Here is a 21,755-nt window from a genome sequence, read left to right on the forward strand (position 1 = left end):
TACTAAAGACGAATGGTACTTAAAGTAATAAGTAATTTAGGCAAATTCTCCTAGCCGTCTATAAACAAACTTCTCTCTCATTGCCTGTAATCCCACTGATCAAGGTAGGAGAATATTTATGTTAGCATAACAAAGCAAGCAAGAAAAAAATCGATTTTAAGAGATTATATCATAATATGGGAGATTCTATATTCACTGCTACTATTATTGATGGTGCGAGGTCACTGAAATCCCAGTCATAATGATACATTACATTTACAGTACAATTATCTATAATAAATTAAAATTCTATATATAGTATTATTATTTTGTATTATGGAGCTAATATCTTAAAAGAAACTTTCTTTAGTATTAAAACACATAACACGCACCATTTTTTAAATTAGGTAAATGGCGTTACGACTTTTTGCCGCTTCGAGTCAAAGGGAATAACTAACCCAGGCACTAATCTTATCGTAGTAAATTGTCATTTAAAATAGACTTGTCTATCGTCCTTTATATTGCACAGGCAGCATATTTTCTAACTCGAGTTCATTCAAAAGTTTATATGCATCTTTACAGTCAAACGTAGCTGCCACTTCTTTTGGCGTTTCATTTCTGTGATTAGTTAAATGCAAGCTTGCTCCTAAGTTCACGAGAATACGTATAAGAGTACAGTTGTTGCTCATTGCTGCAAAATGCAGAGGCTGCCGGCCTCCTGGAGCATCGGGATCGTTAACAAGAGCACCTTTTTGTATAAGAAGCTCCATTATGTTCTCTTCTTCGTTTGTCGGTGTTGACATCATGACAAATTCTAAAAATACATATTTTAATTATAGTTTTTTTTAGTCAATTTGGGATGAAGGACGCGGGAATCAAACTATAAGTGGAACAATAAATTACCCACATGTAATAAATATCCACCTGCAATAATTCTGTAATTATTGCAAAAATTTCGTGGAATTAGCTCTTTATCAGAAGATAAAACATGAGTACCTCGATAAACTATAGATTAAGTAGAGCTACGTTATATTATGGCCATAGCTATAGACTTATTAATACGACAAAATTCGATGGCACATCTCTGTGGGATTTGTGAAACAATTGAGCAATAATGAAATAAATTAGGAGTAGAACTCATAGAATTTGTTCGCCAATGCCAGGTATACCTACTACTCCATTACCATACTACATACGTCCGTTGACTGGTGTAACTAAAATCATTTTTGGCTTACGAATAAACAGTCCCGTGTCCATAGGATCCGTTCGTGGCATAAGTTTAGCCCCATAATCAAAAAGTAGCTTGGCCACAGTCAACGACGGTCTGTAAAAACAAACCGTTTTGGTGTGAATAAGGAATAAATAGAAAAATTAGTAGGAACGTACTCAGGAAAATAAGTAAACCTACTGCATCGTCAAAATTTTAATTTCCTTGATTTAAATTAATAAATATTATTGCTACTTGCCTATTCTAATAAATATATTGGAATAGGCAAGTAGGTGATTAGCCTTCTGTGCCAGATATACTCCGCCACTCTTTGGGTCTAAGGCAAGCAGGTTCCCACATGATGCTTTTCTTCACCGTTCGAGTGAATGTAAATGCGCACATAGAAAAAAAGTCCATTGGTGCACAGCCGTGATGGAACCTACGACCTCAGGGTTGAGAGTCGCACGCTAAAGCCACTAGGCCAACATCGCTCAAAAAATTAGTAAACAAATAGAGGTATACCAGACCAGTATCAAGATAAGTAATGAACTATAATGGCCACATTCATGTCAACATAACAAAACAATAAGGCAATGTTGCGACCTCTCTTGCGTTGATATGTTTCTCTTTCCGTTCAGACTGTAGAAGTAGCAACACAGACTAATTGTAAAACTTATTATAATATAACTACTTTAAGCATAAAACTAGGAATATTATCTATAGTCACGTTTACCTGCGCATCAAACACAACGAAAGCGGAGTCATTCCGACGCTATCCTTAACATTGGCCCTAACTCCACCATTCAGTAATAATTCTATAGCTCTCAGATTATCGGAACAAACTGCAAGGTGCAGTGCATTTCTTCCCAGGTGGTCCATTTGTTGGACATGTATATCTGTCCTCCTTAAAAATAATATACTTTGACATTTATATCTTCAACCATTTGATATTGTCGATTAGATAAACCAAATGAATCAAGCTCACGAATAACATACTGTCCTGCCTATTATAGGTAAATACGAAAACACAGAAATTCGTATTTGGGGCGCACAATATTTTATTTTCTTAGGTACATTTACATTGGATTTCATAATGTCGGGGGCTATAAAGGTAAAAGTTGCGTTATTTGCTGCGTTATATTATATTATTACATATAAACCGTTTAAAAAAAATAAACCACCTTAAAATCATCTCGATATGTTGATCATTGCCAGTTTCGGCAGCGATGAGTAGGTCCTTGTCTGCGTGAAGGAATTCTATAGCTTCTTTTAACCGAAGATCGTGCTGGTATTCTTCAAATTCAGAATCATTCGAGGCTTCAGACCCATAATCAAGGGATCGTGGTGAACCAGGAAAAGAGGGGATGTATACGTCCAAAGAAGTTTCCGATATTTCTGAATTAAATGATAGGATTTTCTTAATTTGCTCAATACTTAATTATGAAATTATGCTACAAATGAAAAACATTTTAAAATGAATATTTTATTTAAGGTTTTTAATAGTCTACAGAATTGAATTAGAATTATTGTCGTAATTTATCAATAACTGATCACTTATTGATGGTTCGATGACACTAGAGACTTGGTCGCTTTCTGGTATGGTTTCTAGTTTCAGGACATCATTTAGTAGAGAAGACCTCTTCTTCGACGACAATAAGACGCCGTCTCTGCGATTCACTTTATCCTTATTTTTAAGATAAGTAACGACTATAGATTGATCTTCATTGTCGTTGAAGTTTTGTACCGGAAGTTCACTATCACTTTGCAGATTTATATCCATCACTTGTAATTCTTCTTTGGACTCTGCTTCATTGGACAAGGACCGAGAATCTTCTCTTATTTCTTTGCTTGTTGATGGTAAATCAATTGGAAATACATGGTTCTTCAAATATGTTGGTACATCGGTTTCCTTTGTACATCCTTTGTTGTTATTTATCAAAATTTCTCTTGAACTGGGATTGCTCTCACAACTTGAGTCGACAATAACGAAAATTGGTTCTTTTTCAACAATTTCGAATTCGACACGATTTCTATTTGATGAATATGCATTGGGTTTATAATCACTGGAAAGAACACAAACACTTTTAAAATCGGCGTTTGTTATAGTTTGATTCTTCATCTTTGTATATTTTTTTAATTGTTTTAAATCTGGATTGTTTAAAATAAGCTGGTCAATGTTGTTCACGTATTGTGTTAAACTCTTTTTGCGCCGCTATGAGTTCCGTGATATGATGTGGCAGTGGAAACGTCGGGCAAAAACACCGGATAAACGAAATAAAAAAGTCTTTCCCTACTCGACCAATGAATGTTTTAGAATAGCTAATTAACCATAAAAACAATTCATACGTTGTACTCGCCGAGGCTTCGCCATCTTGCAGCCTTTCAATTCTTTCTTCTGTATCTAACGCTTTTCCTTCTATAGTTTCTCTTATTTTAACTGATTTATTTTTATCACACATAGTAACATCTAAATAATCATATACTTATTTAGGTTCTCCACCTGTATATAATGTAGTTAATTAAAAGACTCTATTGAAGACATAAAGACTGTCAGTAAGCTAGACAGTTATTGCTTTTTTTAAATACCTAGTTATTTTTTGATAAAGGTTTTGTAATATTATGGTATCAACAAAAAAGTTGATTTAATTTTGACGTGTAAATAAAACAGCAATAAGATTAATATGCTATTTATTAATACAGTAATACATTTACACATCTATTAATAACGAATATGTATTTCTATACCTAAGAAATTCTTACACAAACTTGATTTTTGCGACGCATAATTTAAATTGTGTGATTTAATTTGTACGAATCGATTGATGGATATGCTAACTGAGGTAGGGAAAATATTTTGATTAGGCCAGACTGAAGGTCCACTGTCTAAACTTTCTTACGTTTCTTATAGTAGATAATATATTTCATAACCCTAAGTAATAAAGTTTGACATTAAATGCATTAACGATAGGTACTGTTTGTACTTAAACATAATATTTCGAATTACAGAATAAATATCCCACGATTCTCTGACAGAAACGAAATGCCATTTAGAGGATAAGTCGCCGGTAAACGGGCAGGTCTTGTGCCTGAGCACGTGGCGAAGAACGAAGAAGTTCTGCCAAAGTGTAGAGATCATCGCGGGACCTATAGTTGTTTTGGTGGGCCATACCATCTGATCGTTTACGAGCGACCATGAAACGCTTCATTCTGTTAGCATACATTCTTTTGCGACGGGCTTCTTCATATCTACGCGCAACTTCGTTTGGATCAACTTGGTAAAGTTCAGGCAAACCCTGCGCCAATGCCATGCGATTCTGTTCAGAGAAGTAAGAGTGACGAGGGTAACCTTCATGACCAACTACAACTGGCTCGTTGTACCAAACATCACCGTTTTCATCAACTTCAGGTTGCTCCTCATCAAGATTGTTAACATGCCCATAGTAACGGTCTGCAGCCCAGCGATTGGCGTTCCATTCTTGCTTGCGACGTTCTTGAGCTTCCCACATATTGAGAAGGGCTCGGACATCTGCAGCACTAAGTCCAGAATCCCTCTTACGGCGGTCAGAAATAGGGCTATAAGAAAAAGGATGCGTTGATTGTGTATAATTAATTTCTATCTTAAACTTTAGAATTTATTTTATTAGGTTATAGTACGTACCGGAAATTATTTTTCTTTTCTGCGGACTTCTTTGTGGTTAAAGCTGAACTAGTGTCTGTATTCTTTGACACTGCACGTTTGAGACGGTAAGCATCTTGATCTTCGGCTATGGCATCTACGGGTGAAAGGCTCTCCTGAGGTCTAATTTTGAGAAAAAATATTGAAAATTAAGCGCATTAAAATAATAAATATTTAAATAATTACTGCTACTTACTTAAGATTTTTCTTTCCAGAATTGGATTTCGTAGCTACTTTTGTAGCTGCACCGGCGCCTCCAACTTTTCCACTACCACGTTTTCTTCGACGGGAGTCATATCCAGAAGAAAGACCTTCGATAGCTGGAGGTTCACCGTAAAGCTCAGGTCTCATAATAAGATTGTCTAGTTCTCCATTTGAAGCCGGGGAATCATATCTCTGATCAATAGCTTGTTCGAACCCTTCGGGATTTCCTGTAATTTTGAATGTTATATAAGCCTGAAATCTTATACAAAGTTAACGAATAGGTATTTCATATTTACCATCCTCACTGAGGGCGAGCGGATATGGCTCCAGATCATTTTTGTCGCTTTTATTCAGGAATAAAGATTGAGTATCATCTTTGGTTTGGTCCCAATTTTCGGGCAGCTCAGCGACGGGTCCATTTTCTAATAAATAATAATCTTAAAAAAATGTTTAGCTAATATAATAAAAATTTAAAAAAAAATGTGTAATACAAATAATGCCTTATTTACAAAGTAATATAATGTTTGAAATCTAGACTAGCATACCTCAATAAATTGATATAAGATTAAATCCGGGGGTTTGGTACCCTTAAAACGCAGCGTAATAAAAAATCTACAAAGGTCATAGAGCATTCGCGAGAGAACCGCGCAGGGCACCTGTTGCTAAATATAGAACTGCGCGGCATCATGCCGGGTGATCAATACAAACAAAACAAAAACCCTTTAAAAAAATCTATGCAAAAGTATATTCTATTCGATTTTGTTACCTACCGTTTAAATAAAAAACCTTAAAATTTATTTATTCAACATACCTTTGTTCGAAGGTGTAGGTAGTGCACCACTATGAGAAATTACCGCGATAAACGCGGTAAACGATAAAATCAACATATTCGGTATTTTTTATTTTTCTTAATTTGCACTACTCTAGGGGACGTGTGGCAGGCAGCAGCATGAACCGGAGAAAAAGCAATCGTCTCTGTCGATATTGCCCGAACATGCGCATTAAAAGATACAGGCTCGGTAAAGCTTGGTGACCACTAACCTTGCTTAATTTAGTAGACTATTAGTAGTAGTCACATTTTTTTAATCTTTAAGTCCCGCAATTTGTACTATTACATATATTGAAGTGGGATAGGTATATTTTAAATATCATTAATAAATTGTTGTATTTTATTACTAATTTTTGTAGAGTTGACAGAGTTTTAGATCATTCTTAAAGTTGATATAGAATAGCAGATATTGCTTTGTGAATGTTTGTGTGTGTGTTGCTGTTTTGTTTCTATAGTCATATGCTCTTTTTATGGACGCTGGGCTTTATAATTCAGTGGTAGGTATGAAACACAGGGGCGAATTTTGGTGTCATAGACTTTTTTATAAATTTGACTAGTGTAATTTTAAAATTTTAAGGGAGTAAGCCACGTCAGTGTCGATCTTAGTAAATAACTTTTAATCGAGAAGTTTTACGAAGAAACAGAAGTTGAAAAATATAAATTATAAAGCATTCCATTTATGTATATTAAACATACAATAAAGTGTTTTCAAGATTTTACTATATGCACATTAATATTTACTCAACATAAGTAAGTACATCCCTGAACCTATGACGTCTGTAAAAGCTACGTAGGTAGATGGTACTCAACAAAATAAACCCTTTGAAAATAGCAGTGCTTGGAAAATAAGATGAAAGTATGGCGTCAAGCCGAGAGATACCCATAAATTACATATCATTAAACAATTTTTTATTGTCTCGTTTTTATGTCATCAAACGCCTATCATATTTTTACTGGAGGACGAATAAGTTTTCTTGTTCTGACGGAATATTATGTAAATAGACAATGCGAATGTTTCCATTTTGTGAATTTGGTTTGTTTATATGATAGATTGATGATATTATATTAATACATAATCCATATTCTTTTGTGTATAGAAGAATAAACTATATTATGGTAAAAAGTAAGAGAATTCATAAATCTAGAAGGCCTAATCGAAATAGCTTACGATTCATGCTTAAAATTTTAATATTCATATTGCAATCATATCAAATATTTTATTTTGCACGTATGTCAACGTGGAATTGAAATAACCTGCCACACTATGAAGTTAACAATAGCAGTCATTCATTTATCATACAATGAATACAAAGGCAGACTGCTTACTTAATAAAATCTCGGGACGGAGTCAACAACGTCCTGTTATCATCCAGATACTTTGATATCTTTATCACTTCCTTTTACCTATTATATCTTAAAATGAAAATGTATGACAGATGTAAGAAAGAAGCCCCTAGCCGCCAGTAGGACGGCATTCAAATTGTTTCTTACAAAAAAAGTATGGTGTCTGCCATGGATAGATTCATTTTGATCGTAATATAGCAATAAATTAAAAATATTAAGGATTTTAATTGCAAAGTACAAGGATTTAGTATTTTTGTCAATTAAGTATTGTTAAAACACAATATGGCTTATATACTTGAAATTTGGATGGAAATAAAACAATTCGACAACCTTTGATGGCATAGTTTATTAATTACCTAGGTACTTAGATATATTATACATGTCTACTCCAGAATATCTAAAAAACTACTGATATAATATTGATGAAATTCGGATTGTTCCGTAAGTTTGAGTTTTTAAATAATATAATCTTAACAAAGGGTTGGACTTTAGTTTCAAGAAACTTGTAGACATCAACTGAAATTAAGCATACATGCTTGGAAGTGTAAATATCATAATACTTAAATCATCCAAATCCTACAACACCACACAAATGGATAAACTCGATTTTTTAAAGTTGTTAAAGTTAAATTAAAAGAAGTAATAATACAAAAACTTTATTATTGCCTTACATGTGTAAAGAAATTTCACTATTCATATTTTTTGACTATGTAAAAATAGATTATAAGAATAGTACATTTAATTAGTATAAATAACATGTACTTTTCAACTTTTTGCTCCGTTTATATTTTTCTATTTGTATAATAAAGCATCTATATTAAAGCACTGAAAAATATTTTATATAATTTAACCTATAAGACCCAAGCAAAATTGTGTATCATGAAAAATGTAATGCATTGTATAGCAAAAGGTAAGAATTCTAGATATTTTGTACTTTAGACAGTATTATAAGGCTATTTTTTTGATTTTTTAACAATCTTTGAAGATTTACGCTTCTTTTTGTGTATTTTAGAATTGTCTTCACTTTCAGAACTACTAGAAGAGTCACTGCTTGAACTTGAACTGGATGAACTACTTGAGCTACTGCTTGATGAAGAGGACTTTCTTTTTTTTCTTTTTCGTCTCCTATCGGAATCACTAGAAGAGCTGGATGAATCTGAACTAGAACTTGATTCTGATGAGCTATCTGATGATGTTGAAACATTTCTTCGCTTTTTTGATGATTTTGACACCTTAATTATTTCTTTACATTTAGATGATTTAGTTTTTTTCCTTTCTACAACTGGAGATGGTGTTTTGGGTTCATATTCATCTTTATAATATGTTGTTTTCTTTATTTTTTGTTTGTCCTCATCATCCATACTATTTCTATGTTTATTTCTATGGTTAGCACTACATTTCTCATCATTTCCTCTAATTTTGTCATAGCTTTCTATATTGTTTGTTTTTGAATGTTCAGTTTTTTCTGGTTTTCTATCTCTGTGGCTATGAGATGAGGAGTCTTTGCATGATTTGTCTATGTTTTTATTTTTCCTATCATTTCTATCGGTAATGGAATTTTTATGATAAGTTTTTCTATAATGAGAGGGGGTGCTCTCCCTTCTTCGACCATTGGAAGGGGAAGACATTCTATGAGAGTATTTAGTGTCTCTGTGACTATTCCTATTTGTTCTTGTGTGTTTTTCATCTTCACATTTCATATGATTTCTTCTACTTTCCTTTCTTTCTACATGCAAGTTAACTTTTCGTGGGTTATCTACCCGTAACCGACTTCTACTGCGCTGAGACCTATCCCGCTTGTATTTACTATCTCGGTGATTTTCATTTTTTACATAACTTCTTTGGTTGTCATTTCTGTCATAGTCTTTATTGTTTAATTTCTGCCTTCTGTTTTCACGATCCCTACTTGGAGATCTACCCTTTTTTACCATATCTGCTTCACTATTATCATCATTTAAATATTGAACTCCTCTTCCTTTACCTAAGTATCTCATTTTAGACACTGACTGTGAAAAGTCCACATGAATGCGTCGGTCATCAATCAAGACATTGTCCATTTTAAAATAAGCATCTTCACATGATTTTTTATTATCAAATTCAATAAATGCATATTGTAAAGAGTTTCCAGTCTTCTTATCACGAATTACTTCACAGCTAACAATTTTTCCAAATCTGCTAAATATGATTTCTAAGTCATCATCAGTAGTGACAGGGTTGAGCTTACAAACAAACAGAACATTTTCAGGAGGGGCAATATCTGCATCTGGTAAATCTCCTACTATTTCTAGAATTGTGGCTCGTGCTTTAGCTTCCTTCTCCTCAATCATCTCTTGTATCTCTGCTGCACTTTTACCCTCGGTTTCATCAATATCTTCATCAGGAGCAATACGTCCACCTTTCAATCGCTCTGGGTTTGGTGATGGTGATCTAGATGGAGCTCTAAAGCCAGGAGGGTCACCAAATGGATCTTCCAAGATAACTGTATGAGTTATACGCACATCACGGTAAGGTCTATGCGTCTCATCACATATAACTTCATTCAACTTAGTTAAAATTTCATGTCCTTCAGTGACTTCGCCAATCACACAATGTGTGCCATCTAATGAGTTCAAGTCAGGGGCCAAAGTAAAAAAGAATTGAGAACCCACCATCATGTCATCAGTGCCCACCATAGATAGTAAGCCAACTTCAGAATGACGAATTTTAGGCATCTTTTCACCAGAGAAAAATCTTTTCTCAGGACCCTCTAGAACACCCCAAATGGATTGTCCGCCGGATCCTTCACCCGTCGGATCACCTGTTTGAGCTATAAACCCACTTCTTATGGAATGAAATAGATTGTAGTTGTAATATTTCATCTTGCATAATTTTAGGAAGTTCCGACATGTTTGAGGTCTTAATTGTACGTAAAGATCTACAGTAATGTCACCAAGACTTGTTTCTATTACAACTGCCATTGCAGAATGTTATAAATACTCTCATTCGATAAATATTCTACAATAATTTGGCCTGAATTATTGCTTTAATTACAATTGGACACATCACAATATAAAACGCAAACTGTTGTAACCTAAAAATTTTAAGTCAATTATAGTTTTTTTTAATGATTGAATCTGTGTTTTCGTAGTGTCGATTGTCAGTTGTCAGAGAGATCATATGAGTTTAAATGATTTAAAGGGCATAATTATTTTGTAGGGTACAGGTAGTCTAATATAAAAACTTGGTAAATTGGTTTTGTCATCGAAACTTCATACTAATAAAATACCCTAATATGACATCCTTTTTGAAATGTACTAGTAGTGTATTTGAAAGTAAATTTAAAATCGTGACATCTTTCAGTCAGATTAGAATTTTGTGTAAAATTTCTAAATCGTGTATAACGACATCTAGTGTGGATATTTGAAATTAGCGTAATATGTATCATATACCACTATACGAAGAAATTGCTGCGGGTAACAGTTCAGTGTTTAAGTGGGTAAATATTACCAATAGATGCCGCTATCCCAAGTGATGCCGAATCTAAATATTATTACTAAAAATAACTTCATGCAGAAGTGATTATTTCATCACTTTAAAATATGTGGTTTTTGAAATAAAAACTGGTTTAATATTTAACCTGACATTAATTCAAGTTTGGAACGGCCACCATCAAGATTGTATTTTATTGTTAATAAAATATTTGAAAACTATTTAAAATAAATTATGTAAAGCCTGAAAGGTGCTCTTTTTCCAATAATATTTGTTTAAGGCAGGTATAAAAAAACTTTTTGTAAAATATAAGTAGGTTTTTCATTTTGATATATGTATTTATGAAGATTTTATGAAGTTTTGATTATTTAAGTCTTACAGTTTGGTAATCATATAAATATCAGAAACTGTCACTCATATTAGACCGTCGAATCTGATATACCACTGAAGGTTTCAATTTAATTTTCAATAAAGAAGTGTCAATAGCAAGTCAGCCTATGGCAATTGGCTGTATGCTCACGTTTCTAGAAAATCTAATAAAGGCAGTTTCGTTCACCCTCCTTCCGTTTTCGCCCCTAATAAAGTGAGTATTGAAAATTTACCAACAATTCTTCGAGGAATAAGGTTAGCCCAGCATGAATGGCGATCTCACCTATAAATGTAGTAATAACATCCTAAAACGAACTCTATTTCCAAAACTTAAGGTCGAAATTTGTACGCTATCTAAGATGTAGTGGTTTGAAATTGTTCTCGGTAGAAGCCAACGAGGTTACGTAGCCTTTTGAAATAATAAGCCCTGCCGGATGGAAAATATGATATAAACATGACAGCCTTGCGTTTTTGACATTGGAACATTGAAGGGAAGTGGTTTTATTTTTAAATTTTCACAACTTTAATTATGTTTTTGTTTCCTCGGACAGGACGAAGATATCTGAGTTTTATGAAACTAATTTCTATATTTGTAAAGTTGATGTAAACTTAACGTAACGTAAAGAAAAAAGGCACCTAAGTCCTACATATAAATATTTATAATTGTAGTCTATGGATCGGTCATGTCCTGTGGTGTAGTGGTTCAATGTAACGCAGTCTCTCCAAGCACTTTTTTGGTTACGGTTGAGGTGTGAATGGCAACCTGTTTTTGGATAATGATGTCTATAGAGGCATTTTAATGATGAATGTATTTAGTAATACATTTAGCTATTCCTGTTGCGCATATAACTGTCAGTTGTCAATGACACTCGTTTGAGTATTCCACAAACGTGTGAGATCTATTTTAAGTGGCTATGACTTTGGCTACTACGTTGTAGTCTGATGGAACTGTAATATCTATTAAGTAGGTTGTATTATTTTTTTATATTCATGTATAATAAATAAATAAATAAAAAAGCCAACTTAATATATAATAATATATATAATATAAACTTAGTCCTATTTAAACATTTTATGAGTAGAAGTATAGAGTAGAATATATTACACTATTTTTTTTATTTATTTTATCTGTACTATCTATTTACTAATTTATTTACAAGTACCCTTCCACAGATCAAGGATCTCCAGGTATCTCTGTCATAGGCAAGCTCCATCCAGCTCGAGCCAGTTGTTTTGATGACATCCGTCCATCTCGTGACCGGTTTTCCTCTGTATTGTTTCCCAATAGGACCTACCCAACGGGTCGCCCTTTTGGTCCAATTATCATCTGACAGTCTTATTATATATATACTTAGAATTATATTACAATATCACCCAGTAAAATTGGCAAAAGATTTCTATCTATAAAATGCGGCTGGTAGAGATAAATTTAAAAAGTTACATTAAAGCCATCTTACATAAACTCTCAATTTAATGCCTTGCAGTGCAGAATCTACATGAAAAAGCAATCAAATCAGCGAACGTCAAACTAACAACAAATAACATGGTATGTATTTTTAAAGAGCGAAGAGGGTCCGGGCTTGATGCTTATATTTCCATACAAATGCTGCATAATTTAAGAGTACGTTTTTGCCCATTGCTTTTATGATTTGTATTTCCAGCGTTGCGTTGTTTTCTTAGCGTGATTTCGATAGCTTTTACTGTAGACAACTTGCAAACAAAACAGATAAACTTTAGTCATTAACTACCATAATAGAAGTGTAATCAAAGTTTAGGCACTATGTTGCTAATTTTGATATACAATATGTTTTATCTGGTTTGAAACAATCTTATAACAAAATATAATATTCGTGAAATGTGATTTTTCGATTAGTATTTTATATTTTAAAATCAATAAGAATAATAAAGGTATTGTTAGATGAAATAAATTATAAAATTTAATAAGGTATGCTATATATACAGACATATATACCTATGTGATTGTTGATAAATACTTTCATTTTTTTCTAAAAACCCAGGGTGATAAAAACCAAAAAACAAAGTCATAAAATGCAACGAATATGATTTTCACCCTCTAGATTTAATCTGTTTAGATTTCGCCGTAAAGCGTCGCCGATAAAATAAAGTGAGAAGCAAAAATTGTCTTATCGCCACCGAGGAAGATTACACATAAAATTGTTAAATGGTCCTGAACAAACATTGAAAAAAATTTAGGGAGATGGAGGAAGAAAATTGCATGCACTCAATACGCTACGGGAGGCTGTGGAATTTTAATATTATCACTGCACACAACACATCTAAAGGGCTATTTTCTTTAGTGTGCGAATATTAATTACAATTTCAAATCACTTATGTACCTACCCCTAAGCGTTCATTTTTTTACATATCAGGTCCTTACATATGAAATTGGCGTTTTGTATGGGAGGAACAAAAACTCGAATATTTTTAAATATAATATATTTAATTAATCACAGTATGAACCATTGTTTTCTATGTAATTTTGCCATCTCATAGCTAGTTCATTGATCCCTTTACTAAAAAAACCAGTTGGATGGGAATCAATAAAATCTGTGAAGGCGATTTGGACTGCCCCATCAGAGTTAATTTTTTTCCCTTGCAAGAAGTTGTCCAAATTTCGAAAAAAATGGCAAAAAATCTGTTGGAGCAAGGTCCGGGGAGTACGGAGGCTATCTTAGACATTCCAATTGAAGCTCTTCTAATTTGGTAGCCGTCTGTTGTGCAGTATGTGTTCTAGCGTTGTCGTGAAGTAGCAGTGGCGTGGAGCGATTGACCAGCCTAAGTGGTTTAGCCGCTAGCTTCTCCATCATGGTTTCCATGGACAATAGCCGTAATAGTCTGGCCAGATTTGAGAAAACTGCAATGAACAATACCGGCAATAGCCCACCAAACACTTACAAGTAACTTTTTTGGGGTTAATTTTCGCTTGGGCTTCGTAAAGAATCCATTTTTCATCACAGGTAATCGGTTTAAAATACCTTCATTATTGTGCCGGTTCAGTATTGTAACGCAGCAGTCGACGCGCGTTTGCCGGTTTGCTTCAGTCAATTCGTGAGGTACCCACCTTTCAAGCTATTTAATCTTCCCAATTTGCTTCAAGTGAATTAAAACAGTTTTATCACTAACACCGCAGCCTGCAGCTAACTCGGACGTGGTTTGCGATGGATCCGCTTCCACAATAGCCTTCAATACTTCATTATCAACTTGGGTATCAGGCCGTCCACGGGGATTGTTCTGCAGGTCGAAATTTCCAGAACGAAAACGTTGGAACCAAAAACGAACTGTGTTTTCTTTTGCAACATGACCGCCATACACATCATTCACCCTTCGAGTCGTTTCTGCAGCACTAGTGCCACGGCGGAACTCATACTCGTTAATAATGCGATACTTTAGGTTTTCCATTTTGTAAAATGAGTGACGCAAACAGAAAAAAACAGAAGAAAAAATCAAATGAATGACCGTCATCGAAGCATAAATACATGAGTAAATAGCTGTACAAATTTGAATTTGGAATTCCTTACCAAAGAGGAGAACATCGTGATTAAAGTGGCTAGTACGAAATACGCCAATTTCATATGTAAGGACCTAATATAAAACAGTTTTTTTTCAATTTCAATTTCAAAAAAAATTTATAACCATAAACTGATTACACAAAAACATATACAGATATAGTAAATTCTTTTTCAGAAAGGTGACTTTCCAATTACAGTTAATATAATATATAAAATAAAAAGGTTTTAAAAACAAACTCAGCAATATATAAGGTTTTGGTAAATATTATTTCGAACTTAGGACGGTACAAGAAAACCTATACGATATTTGCTGAATGATCAATAACAGGTATCCATATAAATAAAATGGAATCGTTGTTATAGACCCGATACTGCGATTGGCTTCAATTATAGCCCCGCAGAGACAAATACACTTTTCTTTTCAATGTATTTGGGGTCTATTTTTTGCGTCGGGCGCAGATGGCGATCCGTTCACGTTAAATTGCTGGCCATAGAGTGTCTTCTACGGCACAGTTGGGATTGCAAGGGTCACTTAGGTTAAGTAGCTAAGCACGTACACTGGAGTCAGCAGGTGCGTGGAAGCGAATGTGATTGAAATTGCAGACTTCCTCGGGGGCATATTTAAAGAATGTAATGATGTCGTTATACGTGCAGCGTCGATCTCGTTTTATAGGTCTACTGTTTTTATTGAAATTCATTTTTGAATGTTAAATTTTTTTGTATAATCTGACTCGACGTTCACAGATTGTGCTGCATTCAATTGTCGTTGAAACTGTTGAAACAGTGAATTAGTTTTTTTGTGGTTTAAGTGATATACGAATGTATTTTAAAAAAATAACACTAAAGCTATCAAACTATTTAAGAAGAAGTTATAGATCCTATAACGTATCCTGTACCTTTATAACGTAGACGAGTATTTGGACCACAACCTTTGACAACAATTATAAATATCTTAACTGTTCTTATTGTTGATAATTGACATTATATATATATGACATTTGCATGTTGATTGTTAGTTTTTTATAATTAATCTGAATGGACCACTTTCTTTGCAAATAAACGATTTGTTATTATTATTAAATAATTCAAAATATTGCTATTTTATACCTTCTAATGCGGCTTGACACATTTATATTCGTTTAATTAAAATCTTTATACAACTTGGTCAAGCTTGTTCTAATTTTAATTATTCTTACAAAATATCAAAAAAGTACACATAACGAATAGAGCGATGTCTTTTAATTAGCGAGCCGAGCAGTATACAATTTCTAATGTAAGAACGAAAGCAAAAAGTAAACATAGCGGAAGCAGTAGCAGGCAGATATTAAAGGCATATCTCTCTATTATGAGCGGGAAGTTCTGTAATTTAAGGGCGCGCTCCGAGCGACGGCATATGGTGAGTGAAAGGGTTGGCCTATTTGTCGATATCGATAGGATATACCATGTGAATTAAGATAATGGCCATTATGTAAAAGGATTAATCTCATAAATATTGCAATATGATTAATGTATGGGCTAATAATCCATAGAACTGCGAAATACAGATCAATATAGTCTAGCTATTTTAGTAAGTATTATCTGTGAAGCACCTCTCATCTTGCACATGAAATTGCAAATAAAGATGTTGTAATATGATTTAATTAAAGGTAGTAGATATATAATTTATATTATTACACATAATAAAAGAAGAAGTACAGTAAAGCGACAAAGGGCTAATGCCTCGAAACTATGATTCTCTGTGTCGTGGGCAGCTAGTCTGTTCCATTTGACATAATTATAATTAACTTAAATTATAAGGAACTTGAAGTATTCAGTCTACATAACACTTACTATAATTTTATTACTGTTGTAAGTATAGTTTTGGTTTGAGCATAAGAGAGGTTTAGAAAATGTTGAAAAGATTGTAAGTGAATGTATAAAGTTTGGAATTGAAAGAAAAATTGGTTTTTGAGAATGGGTAAACATGTAAGGGCATTGGGTGCTGCCGCGTTTCGAAAAAAGTCATGCAGTAATATAGAGTCCTTAATATTTGCTTTCAATTAACAGATAATGATATCAGAACTTTAACGTGTCCTAATTTCTTTAAATGGGGAAAACAAAATAAATCTTGCCTTTTTTGTCGTTAACTTTTACTTGCAGTGGTTGATTATACCTCGTACGGATTATATAAACAACTAATCTATGAAAAATGTGTTATAAGGTATACGCTCCATTAACATTGTTTCCAGAAATAAAAAAAATATTTAAATGTTGCGTACTCTGTGTATTATTTTTATCGATATAATACGACATCACTTATGAATGTTCATTTCTCAAACACAGCTGTAGTATATATAACTTTGTTCGATTATAAACACAAGCTAAGGGAAGTCAGAAAAATAAACCAATGAATGGTCTTCCAATATAGTGGCTATGTTGAAGCAAAACTTTGAGAGTATGATTATTATGGTGAGATTATTTTTATAAAGTGTAATAAACGGATAATCATATTTAAATGAGTGATTAGTAGCTAGGAGAGGGACACTCAGAAATTGTGAGTTCAAATCTCTTCCGTGCATTTAACACTAGATCCAACGATGAAAGAACACACACAAATGTTTCTATACAAGCTCATACTTTTTTTGGATAATGAAACCAATGATTTTTGGATAATACGTCCTAGAGCGTGTACCATAAACACACGACATCTTTCTACAATCTATGCGCATTAAAAATCTGTCTGTACATTTATTTCAAAATATGACATTCGTCATCGGACCACGTGACAAGGTGACAATTGACACAAATCAAAACTGACATCCTTTTGACTTGCCTTTACTCTTAAGTATAATCTTAGTCGTGTCAAATTCATAGTTTGTGATTGTTTATGTTAATAATATCGTTTCATGTGATTGTAAATTCCATTTCTCAATGTAAAGCGTAAACACCTTTAAAATTGGTTGTCAGAAAACATAATGTCAGAAGGAAAAGGGTTGGTTGCCCTTACCCTATTCTTGACATTTTAAATTGTTTATTTGCGAACAAGTGTCGAGTTATTTATTCAGTGACGTCTGCGCTTTCCTGTTTACATACTCGTGTCGAGTTTACGCTATTGATTGATGTCTGGGACATTAACTGGGGCATGGGGCGTTAGCAATTATCAAAACGTGTTATAAATTTTACAATAATCATTTCAGATCTTATGTTGTACATGTGATGTTAATTATTTAGCAGTAACCTACATAGAATAATAATTATTTAAAAATATTATGTAATAAAAATTGATATATAGAAAATTAAAATAAATTTAATAAAATATAATAATTATATTTTTATTTTTGAATATTGTCGTAAATACGAACGCTACACTAGTAGTTAATGATTTAACGGGTAGGTATATATCTAAATGTTATATTTATTCGTATATAGGATACTAAATACTAACAATAAGGGTATACTATTTAATTGAATAAAGAATATTATTTACCAATAGATTTTGTTTATAAAAACATTTATGATGTTGAAAGAAAGAAAGGTAACAATATATTAAACAAATAAATAAATGTGAATGACTTATTAATATTTATATTTAAAACATACAAAATTCGAAATTTAAAAATGAGTTCTTACCCCTCCGTACTTTATTAGTCACAAATAAAATTAGAGATTTTTATAAATATACAATATTTTATTGCGTTTACAAAAAAACGCAATGCAGGTTTTCAGTTACACAGACAACGTGTTAAATTACTTATTCTATACATAATTACACGTACTTACCTTTTTTAAATAGATAAATTAAAGGATTGTTAACTAATTAACCGTCTGCTCTTATATTTATATCATGTGTTAGCCACAAAACGGTTTTGACCTGAGTGATCCTAAACTTGTATCGCTTGTGGTCACAGAGTCGGTTTGACAGATCAGTACAAAAGTTATACTGTGGCGTCATAGTTTAATAGTTTACAAATTATCGGAATAATACATTTGTTTCACCACAATTGAGATGGCACCATTTTTTCCACATACATTTAACCAAAGTAATTTTGATGATTGGGAAGTACCTTCTAAATTGAAACAATAAAAAACATTATACTTTCCACTAACTCCGGTTTGCATACTAAATAATACAAGTAAACAATTGAGACACGGAACTGAGGAAACTCATAGCATGTATTTGATTACTCATTATATATCTCCCGAATGGCCCATATATAGTAAATAAAAAAGTAATATTTTATGTAAGAAGACCTTTATAAAATGTAATAATAGAATATCACTGTATGGATTAAAAAGCTATTCATAATATTAATAAAAATGTCTTCACATCGTTCCATAATATCCTTAATGTTGGCAATTATGCCTTCGCTGTTTGGAAAGAGTACAAACTTCTTCGTGAATATTTTACATGAAATGTGAATGTGAATTAATAAGGAAAAAGTTTATTTTCGATACGTGTCTGCTAAATAATATGTTTTATAAGATACTATTTTAAATACTATACTACTATACTTTTTTGGCCAGCCTTAGAAAAGGTAAAGAAAGGTTTAAATGTTATGGGTTTATAGATTTGTATAGTTTAATTAGTAAAGGTTAGACAAGTTTGGGTGAACTAATCACGTGGTCGCGGGTGACAATTTATAGGTTAGCCGCGTAACCGCTGCTGCGGCCGTCGACCAGCCCTCACTCTTGAGAATTGTTTGACGGAATTATGATCTGAATTATATGATATTTTAAAAAGAATATAAAAAATCGGGGTTTGGTGTTTGTCCAGTGTATTAATATTTAGCTAATACCTATATTTCACGAAATGGTGATATAAAAATAATACATAAGATGTGGTCGAAAGATACTATACTTACTTACTAGAAAAACGTTTGAAATATATATATATATATATATATGTCAATTATTTTTTAAACGGCATTTGAATTCGACTATAAATTTAACAGACTTATGTATTTTGCAGAATACGCATCAGATATATTGTCTGTTTTCAATTGTAATCTAAATATGCTTAATACAGTATATTTGTTACAGGTCCGTCATTGCCGTCCATGTTGTATCGAGCGTTTAGAAGACTGTCAAAATTGCCGCGCTTTTCTCAAAGACGACGCAGGCGCGTGCGAGCGAGATGAAGTCATCCTCCTTTTCGTTTTCTCCGACCAAGTCTGCGGATCGCGGCTAACCTTCGGCGCGAGGTTTGCGGCGGGAAAAATGTGTGTTTCGGTGTGCCGATAGCGGAGCGCCGCATCTCCGCAGCCCCGCCCAGCCAGCCCGCGCCCGCTAACGCGTCTTGAGCCACTTAAGCTAAGACGTTGGGCACACTGTACAAAGATAAAACCAATATGGATGTGAAAATGTTCTGGTCATTGAATGTTCTTATTCTATTGTATTTAAGTTAAGTTACAGGGTTATTGATGTACGTAAGTGAATGTGTGGTGACTTTTACACCCATTCGTATCAATAGCTGAAGCTATTACCAGTTGTTTGTTTTTTTTTCTAGCTTTGTTTATAAAGTAAACTGTTTAGACCAATTATTTACTCAAATTTATAAAAAATAATAAACTTACTGCTTGTGTGAATTTCATTTTGGCTTTTCAATTTTGTGAGAAACGTGATTGGCTATATTATGAAGAAATATATAAATACACCCAAGTCGGCATTTAATTTTAAAATAAATACTGAAGTTGATATTTTACAATATTTGTTCAGGACATAAACAATAGACATAACTTGTGAACACTGTCTTAGCATCCGGCCAGATATGGAGCCGCGAGCTGTCAAAATGGAGTGGGAAAAAAGGCGGGAATGTGGCCTCGCTTTATGTGAGGCTCATCATTGCGTTAGAAAGAGAAGGTTTGCGATTACAAATACGTCAGAACGGGACGGGAATTGTCGTGGTTTATAAGAAAACGCAAGACGTTGGGCGTGTTTGGCGGATGGGCGTGCGGGTTTTGGCTTAGTAGTTGTGTGGTTTCTGTGTGTGTATGGATTGCGGTCGCAGGTGTGTGGGTGAGACCGTAAAGAGGTTTCGGGCACACTTATCCTTTTGTCAATGATATGATCAGCTTCGGGTTTCAATTAAGTGCACATTCACATTTTAGGTCCCACGAGTACTTAATTGTATAGTTTGCGTGGTCAACGACTTTGTAAATTTGGAACATTGATATTATAAAGTAATAAAAAGATGTATTTTAATCAGGTTTTTGTCATTATAATAACAATATTGAACTGTATTATTAAAAAAATGTGAATGATTACAATTTATTGCAATTAATTCTTAATTCTTTTATCAAAAACATGCCAATAGGTCATTTAGACCCCATTTAGAATGAAGTCAAAGGTATTATATTATTATTATAACAACTTATTGTAACAACGCTTAGACCTTCAAACATTTTTAAAAATTAAGGCTCTTAAGATCACATTATTAACTGAGTTTTATGTGTACATAAACTTAGATATTACAAAGATATGTTGTAGACTACAAAAACAAGTATCAGTGAAACAGATGCAAAAAATGTGTTGTATCTGGGACGTTCAATTAAATAACATTATTATTGAAATTACTATATTGATGATGCGTACGAATCATGGCTGTGCACCAATGGACTTTTATTTTTATACTTTATTAATCAATCACTCGTACGTACTGCAGTGTGAGGAAACCCCCATGTCCTGGACCCAAAATTCGACGGTATGCACAAAAACCTCTTCTATTAAGAAAAAAGAGCCCTAAATTTGTTTTGTGTGTTTTATTGGTTTAGAAATGTATAAATTAGAAATTGCTACTAAAACAAAAGCTTACCATTAAGTCTTTAAAAAAATACTTTTAGCCTAAAGGTATTCTACATTGTACTACTTCTACTTTTTTTAGTATCACCACATACCTGTTATTACAAAGACTTTTATATGAGAGAACTATGATGCTTTAATTTAAAAGCCAGTGTAAATATCTATGCCTAAGGTCAATCTTTTAATAGATTTATACTCTTAATTTACTGATTTGAGTAGAAATTTGTACTATTGTTGAGTGAAGGCGCAATTTGTAACAAAAAAATTAAATTAAAACAATTGCCGTCCCTTATTCTAATCAAGTTCACTTACACGTATTAAATACAATTTTATAAAATTACCTAGCTGTGTTTGGTTCCACTAGCATTATAT

At 33.2% G+C, this 21,755-nt stretch overlaps 3 protein-coding genes across 5 annotated transcripts; all 3 read right to left on the bottom strand.

Annotated features, from left to right (window-relative positions):
- Window positions 1-415: 415 nt before the first annotated feature.
- On the bottom strand, window positions 416-3,728 carry LOC123711822 (potassium channel AKT3-like). 2 transcript variants are annotated; one of them, XM_045664648.1, is made up of 5 exons: window positions 3,533-3,728; window positions 2,368-2,581; window positions 1,920-2,090; window positions 1,215-1,303; window positions 416-793 (listed from the first exon to the last, which is right to left on the bottom strand). In XM_045664648.1, exons 1-5 carry the CDS (start codon window positions 3,555-3,557, stop codon window positions 486-488), a joined length of 807 nt encoding a protein of 268 aa, XP_045520604.1. In that variant the 5' UTR covers window positions 3,558-3,728; the 3' UTR covers window positions 416-485. The 2 variants fall into 2 exon arrangements, with proteins under 2 accessions (XP_045520604.1, XP_045520612.1); XM_045664656.1 differs by lacking the exons at window positions 416-793; window positions 1,215-1,303; window positions 1,920-2,090; window positions 2,368-2,581 and adding an exon at window positions 2,662-3,249.
- Window positions 3,729-3,857: 129 nt separating this feature from the next.
- LOC123714320 (putative neuropeptide precursor protein) lies at window positions 3,858-6,046 on the bottom strand. Of its 2 annotated transcripts, none has more exons than XM_045668551.1 (5): window positions 5,878-6,046; window positions 5,363-5,488; window positions 5,059-5,293; window positions 4,845-4,985; window positions 3,858-4,759 (listed from the first exon to the last, which is right to left on the bottom strand). In XM_045668551.1, exons 1-5 carry the CDS (start codon window positions 5,951-5,953, stop codon window positions 4,234-4,236), a joined length of 1,104 nt encoding a protein of 367 aa, XP_045524507.1. In that variant the 5' UTR covers window positions 5,954-6,046; the 3' UTR covers window positions 3,858-4,233. The 2 variants fall into 2 exon arrangements, with proteins under 2 accessions (XP_045524507.1, XP_045524499.1); XM_045668543.1 differs by having other exon boundaries at window positions 5,363-5,503.
- Window positions 6,047-8,020: 1,974 nt separating this feature from the next.
- Window positions 8,021-10,334, bottom strand: LOC123713307 (peptidyl-prolyl cis-trans isomerase sig-7). Its single transcript, XM_045666913.1, has one exon. It carries the CDS (start codon window positions 10,194-10,196, stop codon window positions 8,193-8,195), a length of 2,004 nt encoding a protein of 667 aa, XP_045522869.1. The 5' UTR covers window positions 10,197-10,334; the 3' UTR covers window positions 8,021-8,192.
- Between the last annotated feature and the right edge of the window lie 11,421 nt (window positions 10,335-21,755).

The sequence above is a fragment of the Pieris brassicae genome, chromosome 1 (assembly GCF_905147105.1).
Source record: "Pieris brassicae chromosome 1, ilPieBrab1.1, whole genome shotgun sequence".
In the NCBI taxonomy this organism is placed as follows: domain Eukaryota; kingdom Metazoa; phylum Arthropoda; class Insecta; order Lepidoptera; family Pieridae; genus Pieris; species Pieris brassicae.

What these genes read in the sequence shown, in the direction of transcription:
- LOC123711822 (XM_045664648.1), bottom strand. Translation starts at nt 3,557, where the DNA reads ATGGCGAAGCCTCGGCGAGTACAAC. An exon ending in GAAGCCTCGGCGAGTACAAC is followed by an intron (nt 2,582 to 3,532) that starts GTATGAATTGTT and finishes CATTTAATTCAG; the next exon opens with AAATATCGGAAACTTCTTTG. An exon ending in CATATCGAGATGATTTTAAG is followed by an intron (nt 2,091 to 2,367) that starts GTGGTTTATTTT and finishes ATTATTTTTAAG; the next exon opens with GAGGACAGATATACATGTCC.
- LOC123714320 (XM_045668543.1), bottom strand. Translation starts at nt 5,953, where the DNA reads ATGTTGATTTTATCGTTTACCGCGTTTATCGCGGTAATTTCTCATAGT. An exon ending in ACCTACACCTTCGAACAAAG is followed by an intron (nt 5,504 to 5,877) that starts GTATGTTGAATA and finishes CATTTTTTTAAG; the next exon opens with ATTATTATTTATTAGAAAAT. An exon ending in GCTCGCCCTCAGTGAGGATG is followed by an intron (nt 5,294 to 5,362) that starts GTAAATATGAAA and finishes TCAAAATTACAG; the next exon opens with GAAATCCCGAAGGGTTCGAA.
- LOC123713307 (XM_045666913.1), bottom strand. Translation starts at nt 10,196, where the DNA reads ATGGCAGTTGTAATAGAAACAAGTCTTGGTGACATTACTGTAGATCTT.